Below are 6,298 nucleotides of genomic sequence, written 5' to 3'. Positions count from 1 at the left end.
CAAGTCCCTACCAGTTCCCGAGGAGACTGTACGAAGTCAACTCTCCAGCTGGAAAGTTGCTGCATGCACACGTTATAGTGCAGGAACAGTGTTACCGTCAACTTTCCAGGGAAGACTTTTTACCTACCTTGCTTACATCTTTATAAGTGATGTCACTCATGAACATATACAACCAAGGAAGGTAAAATACATTCACTTGAACACTTAGAGATTTCACAAAAGCTTACTAACATGAACATCCAACAAGCAAGTTTCCAGTGCTTCAAGAACAAAGATTAAAACAACTATGGATCAGTTCCCATATCGAGTTATTGTATGTCCTTAGTTGAGTTATGACTTTGTAATAGTTCTTCAATTGTAATTCCTATCTATCTTATTTAGAAGCATTCTATAGGAACCCATGTGTAAACCTTAAACCAGTGTGTTTGAGTCTTGGCTAGAGTTAGTCATGTTGTAAAATCTTTGTAATAGAGTTATTACAAAGTGACTTGTAATAGCGTATTACAAGATAGTGAGAGATTAAGAGGTTAATTCCTAGGTTGCATAGGTTGTAATCTAAAAGTTGCTCAGTAGTGAAGTTGAAATCCTACAAGGGTAGGCCGTGGTTTTTAATCATGTTGAGCTGAGAATTTTCCATGTAAAATTCCTCTTGTCATCTATTTACTGCTGTGTGTGTGTACTGTTGAACCTGACAGAGAACCTAGTTCTTTATAGAGTTTGGTAGACCCTTATATTCTATCAAAAAAAATTCACCTAAAAACTGAGATAAACTAGGTTTTGGGAACTTCCAAAAAATTTTTGATTTATTTTCCCAAAACATGATCATATTTAATAAACAAATATGTTTTCAGTTTTTTTTGTTTTTGAAAAAAATGAAGCCAAAATTTATGGCCAGACGGGAGCTAAATAAGAAACAAGTGTGTTTCATGTACTTGGTCTTATAGACAGGGGTATTCACAAGACACATTTCTGTCAAGTAGATGTGTCTATTTGATCACCGGTTAAGTTGGAACGGCTAAGTGACAATTTGTGCCAAGTTTAGGGGTTATCTAGTAATTTAATAATTTTATGAATTTGGGAATTGACACTTTAAGGACTAGAGATTACACTACTTTGCTCAATATGGTCCGAAATTTCACAGTAATCCTATACATGCCCCATTTGCTTCCTACCCCATTTATTGTATTATCACCTTATTGGGATAAAAATCTGACAAGAGTTTATTCATATCTGTTGAGTAATTAATATTTCACTTATTTATCAGATTTGTTACTTTCTGAGTTTTTACTTTGCTGACCAACTGACAACCAACTCACAACAAGCCATAAACCAACCAAGAAAATCCTCAAGCCAAGCCAAGAAGCCAACTAAGCCACCCAAAGCCCCTCAAAAAAGAAGGGAAAAAGCCAAAAGAGTTTTCTTCTTTGGCTATAATACTCATATTAACTTCCCAGAAGCCCTAAAATTAATAAAGAGAAATGTAAAATTAGTAGTAGTAGCATAGCATTAAATAAAGGCCAAAACAAAGAAGTGTGAGTGAGAACTTTTATAGGCCATCCTCTCCTCTCCTTCTTTTGCTCTCTCTCTCTCTCTCTCTCTCTCTCTCTCTCTCTCTCTCTTTGTGCCACTCCGCTCTTTCTTTAGTGTTAGCTCTCTTTCTCTCTCTTTAACTCTGAAATAGAGGAAGCAGAGAAGTTATAATGTCTTTACCCACCGCCCCTGAAACTGAAACCTTACTTTCTCTTCCTTTTTCCTTCTTCTAAACTACTCACTTCTTTGTTTTTTTTCAATCAAGTATTTCACTTTGCTGAAGTTCATTTTTTTTTTCTCCCTACATTTTACTCTGTGTTTCTGTTTGGCAGAACCCCATTTGAGGAAAAAAGCAAAAAGAATGGAGAAGAGGGTGTTTAAGTTATAGTTGTGCTAATTCACCATTTCCTTGTTAATTTTTAATTGTCTTTGCTTTCTCTTAGATCTATTAGTTACAGAAATTACCCTTTTCTCATTTCAAGATTACCCCTTTTCTTTGGTTTTTCATTAGCTTGGAGATATGAGTAAAGAAGAGTTCTTGAAGATCCAGGTACTTAATTTTTTTCTCTCAGTTGGCTAATTCAAATGTATATCTACAATGTGTGTGTGTTTTCTCTTTTTGTTTGAGTTTCCAGCTCAAGATCTCCAGCTCAAGATCCTCTGTTACCCTTTTTAATGTTTTTTTAATTCTTTGCCAATTGTGAATTAATTAGTATCTGTTTGAATGAAAGATCAAACCTTTTTCTGGGTTTTTTTCTTTTTGTGTGTGATTTCTTTGTGTTTCTGTGTCTGTTCTTTCTCATGAGTTTTGTATTTGAATGGTTCTGATAAAGTTAATTACTTTGCTCTGTTTTCTGTTGGCTGGCTTTGCTTGTGCATGCAGACTTGTGTCCTTAAAGTCAATATACACTGTGATGGGTGTAAGCATAAAGTAAAGAAAATCTTGCAAAAGATTGAAGGTATTTTTCCATTTCCCATTCCAAGACTCTTTTTTGAATATCCTAAAATATGGCTTGTTTTATACTCCTTTAGTCTGGCTGAATCTTTTTTTATTTTTTGTTTGTGGTTATTATCCAGGGGTTTATAAGACAAGCATAGATTCAGACCAAGGAAAAGTGACTGTTTCTGGAAATGTAGACCCTGCTACACTGATCAAGAAATTAGCCAAGAGTGGGAAACATGCAGAGTTATGGGGTGCTCCCAAAGCCAGTAACAACAACCAACAAAATCAGCTCAATAATCAGTTCAAGAACATGCAAATTGACAGTGGTAAAGGTGGCAATAACAAGGGGCAAGCCCAAGGCCAAGGTCAGAAAGGTGGTGGGAACAATCAGTCAAAAGGTGGACCTCAAATGCCAAACCAGCAGCAGCAACTTCAACAGTTGAAAGGGTTCCAAGATCTGAAGTTGCCCCCACAATTTAAGGACCTGAAACTTCCCCCTATGGGTGGCAAAGACCAGAACCTAAAGGCTGTCAAGTTTGCCTTGCCTGAGGATGATGATTTGACTGATGATGAGTTTGATGATGATGATTTTGATGACGATGACTTTGATGACGATGAGTTTGATGATGAAATGGACGATATCCCCATGAATAAGATGAAGGCGATGATGGGAGGTAATGGTGGAGCTCAGATGAAGCCGATGATGGGCGGTAATGGAGGAGCTCAAATGAAGCCGATGATGGTTGGTAATGGTGGAGCTCAAATGAAGCCAATGATGGGTGGTAATGGTGGAGGTCAGATGCCTAATATGATGATGAATGGACTTATGAATGGGCAGCACCCTCAGCTCATGAAAGGTGGAACTGGCGGTAACAATGGTGGGAATGCTGGTGGTGGAAATGGAAAAAAAGGTGGCGGTGGTGGTGGAGGAAATATCCCTGTTCAGGTTAACATGGGTGGAAATAATGGAGGTAAGAAAGGGGTTAATGGGAATAATAATGGAGGAAATCAAAATCAGGACGGAGGGTCCGCACAAAAGGGTGGCAAGAACAGTGGAGGGCAGCCGAATGTTGGTGGCGGCAATGGTGGTGGTAGTGGTCAGAACAAGAATGGGGGTGGTGGTGGAAATCCTAACATGAATGGCAATGGTGCCAAGAAAGGAGGTGGACCAAATGATGGGATGCAAGGCATGCCAAACAGGATGATGGCCATGACTGCTGGTGGAAATATGGGCCAGTTAGGGAACATGCCTAATCCAATGGGCCAAATGGGTGGTCTTCCAATGGGCCAAATGGGTAATCCAATGGGCCAGATGGGCAATGTTCCGGCAGTCCAAGGCCTACCGGCAGGGGCGCCGATGAGTGGTGGTGGTAATGGCGGCGGCTACTTCCAAGGTGCCGGTCCTGAAGTTATGGCTGGCAATCCTTACTACCAGCAGCAGCAAATGGCAGCTATGATGATACAGCAGCAGCAGCGTGCCAACGGGAACGAAAGGTTCCAACCAATGATGTACGCTCGGCCACCACCAGCGGTTAATTACATGCCACCACCTTACAACCCGTATTACTACGGCCCTCCGCCACCACCAAGTGATAGCTACAGCACCTACTTCAGTGATGAAAACACCAACAGCTGCAGTGTGATGTGAGCTGCTGATTGTGGCCTAAGATTTGCTAAGATAAAAACAATGGATGGTGGCTGCATTGATATAGTCTTAAATGACTTTGCTAGTCTTAATTCCATAATATACAAAGGAGATGAATTTTCCCTTTGATCCTTACCTTACCTTAGCTTTGTTTTTTAATTTTACTTTTTTCTTTTTCTCTTCTTCCTTTAATCAAGTCCCTTTTTTAATCCTAAGATTAGATTAGGGTTTATGTGATAGATAAGAAGTCATTAGGAGGAGGAGGGGCATGGATGTTGTAAGGTGGACTTGGTCTCTCATGGAAGGAGATGTTTGTATATGTTATATATCTTTGAAGAACAAAGGAAAAATAAAATTGGAAGAGATGGGAAAATTTTAAAATCTAATCTTTTGTTACTCCATTCTAAAATCTAAAAAGAGGAATAAATATTTAATATTGGGTGTGGCCATAGCAATGATGGAGCTTCACTCTTTTTTCACTATTGTAAAAGTTTAAAACAATTGGTCATCTCTGCTGCTGCTGCTGCCTGCCCTTTTCAGTTATTATAATGTTCTCCATTTTGTTAGTGAAATAATGGAGGAGCCTATTATGGTGGGGGTACATAGCCCTACATGCTCATGCTCATTCATTATGGAATATCGATGAAAAACTTGCTGGACCCACTCACTCTGCCCTAAAAAAAGAAATGTTTTCTAACTTGAAAATTTATAAGGAGGGAATGCGTCCTCCTTTAATAAATCATACGTAAAGCAAAACAAAGATAACACCTAAGTAAAATCTCATAAGTGGAGTCTGATGATCTTATTCCTATCTCGGAAGAAATCCTCGTCTCAAGAGGATAATAAATAATAAATCATATGTAATGCAAATATAAATAAATTGGTGAGTTTCAGATAGCTAATGCATAAAAAAAGGAGAAAATGGTTCATTTTTAAATTGGTTAAGACATACATTAGATTTATGCTGGATTTTTAGAAGGAATTTGACAATTGTAGTACTCATGCCTTTTCTTACTTCCTTGTTTTCGTATGAAGTATTTTCAAATAATTCAGTAGTCCATCCAATGTACTATATTTTGCTTAAAAAAATCTTGAATAAGAATTTAAAAAAAATAATAAATAAAAGAAGAAGGAGACAGTAGTGGATAGGAGTAGCATAATTGGGTATAGTGGGGAAGGCAGATCCATGAATGTAAATATGGCACACAGTAGCAAATATTAATGAAGAGAGCATGTGATGGGTGATGGAGACAAGCTAACCACTTTTTTATATCGGAAAAAAATAAAATCTAACGGCGTTGACACTTTGACAGGGATTTCTAAGTGTATGACTTCTCTAGTCTTTTCCATACATACATTATTATACGAAGAAGAAGAATTTATTTAATATATGAGTTATTATAAGGATTTTTTTTTATTTTCTTATATTTCAGCAGGTTACTTTCTTATTTATAAGTTACTAATACCTTTTATTATGTATGATCTTGCGATTATTATTTTAATAATGTGATAGTATAAAACACTCTTGCATCGTAAGCAAGAAGTGTCTTTCCATTCTTGTTTCCACTGTAGCAACAGTCTATCCGCCCTTGCACGGTAGGGGTAAGTTTTCTCCAAATTTCATTTGTGAAAATTTACTGAGTTTGTTATTATTGTTGTTGTATTCTTATGTTGTCAACGTGCAAAATTAAACTCTAAGAAGTACATCTTCCATCATGCTTCGTGTTTGATAAATTATTATCAACATTACAATAATTAAAATGTCTTGATTCAAAATTTCAGCATTGGGAATTTGATTTTAACGATCTCTTATCTAAATTGTTTGTCTCTTCTCCCCTAAAATGAAAAATAGAATACTAAATTTTACGTTTTTTAAAATGGAAAATAGCAAAAACAATTTAACGTAAAAATATTATTATTGTAATTAAAGGAAGTAGATTGTGCAATTTATTTACATGTCAAACTAAAGCGGAAAGTCGTTGAAATAAAAGAGGGCTAATGACTAATAAGTAATAAGGAAGAATGAAATGATAATGATATACAGTAAATCATATACTAAAGGAAATCTAATAAAATAAGAGAGGATATAAGTGTAGATACGAAAACTATAGTAAATAATAATGAGACAAAGTACAATACCCCAGGCAATGCAGGGGGTCCCAGTAGAGTGTGATTGGTGG

The 6,298-nt window shown here is 36.8% G+C and overlaps 1 protein-coding gene across 1 annotated transcript; it reads left to right on the top strand.

Moving 5' to 3' along the window:
• Positions 1 to 1,488: 1,488 nt before the first annotated feature.
• Positions 1,489 to 4,504, top strand: LOC107764582 (uncharacterized). The gene is made up of 3 exons (XM_016583177.2): positions 1,489 to 2,080; positions 2,414 to 2,489; positions 2,608 to 4,504. The coding sequence occupies exons 1-3, from the start codon at positions 2,051 to 2,053 to the stop codon at positions 4,119 to 4,121; spliced, it is 1,620 nt and encodes a 539-aa protein (XP_016438663.2). The 5' UTR covers positions 1,489 to 2,050; the 3' UTR covers positions 4,122 to 4,504.
• The last annotated feature ends 1,794 nt before the right edge of the window (positions 4,505 to 6,298 follow it).

This window comes from Nicotiana tabacum, chromosome 7 (genome assembly GCF_000715075.1).
Source record: "Nicotiana tabacum cultivar K326 chromosome 7, ASM71507v2, whole genome shotgun sequence".
In the NCBI taxonomy this organism is placed as follows: Eukaryota; Viridiplantae; Streptophyta; class Magnoliopsida; order Solanales; family Solanaceae; genus Nicotiana; species Nicotiana tabacum.
The sequence above is the reverse complement of the archived record's forward strand: the minus strand, read 5'-3'. Positions and strand labels throughout refer to the sequence as shown.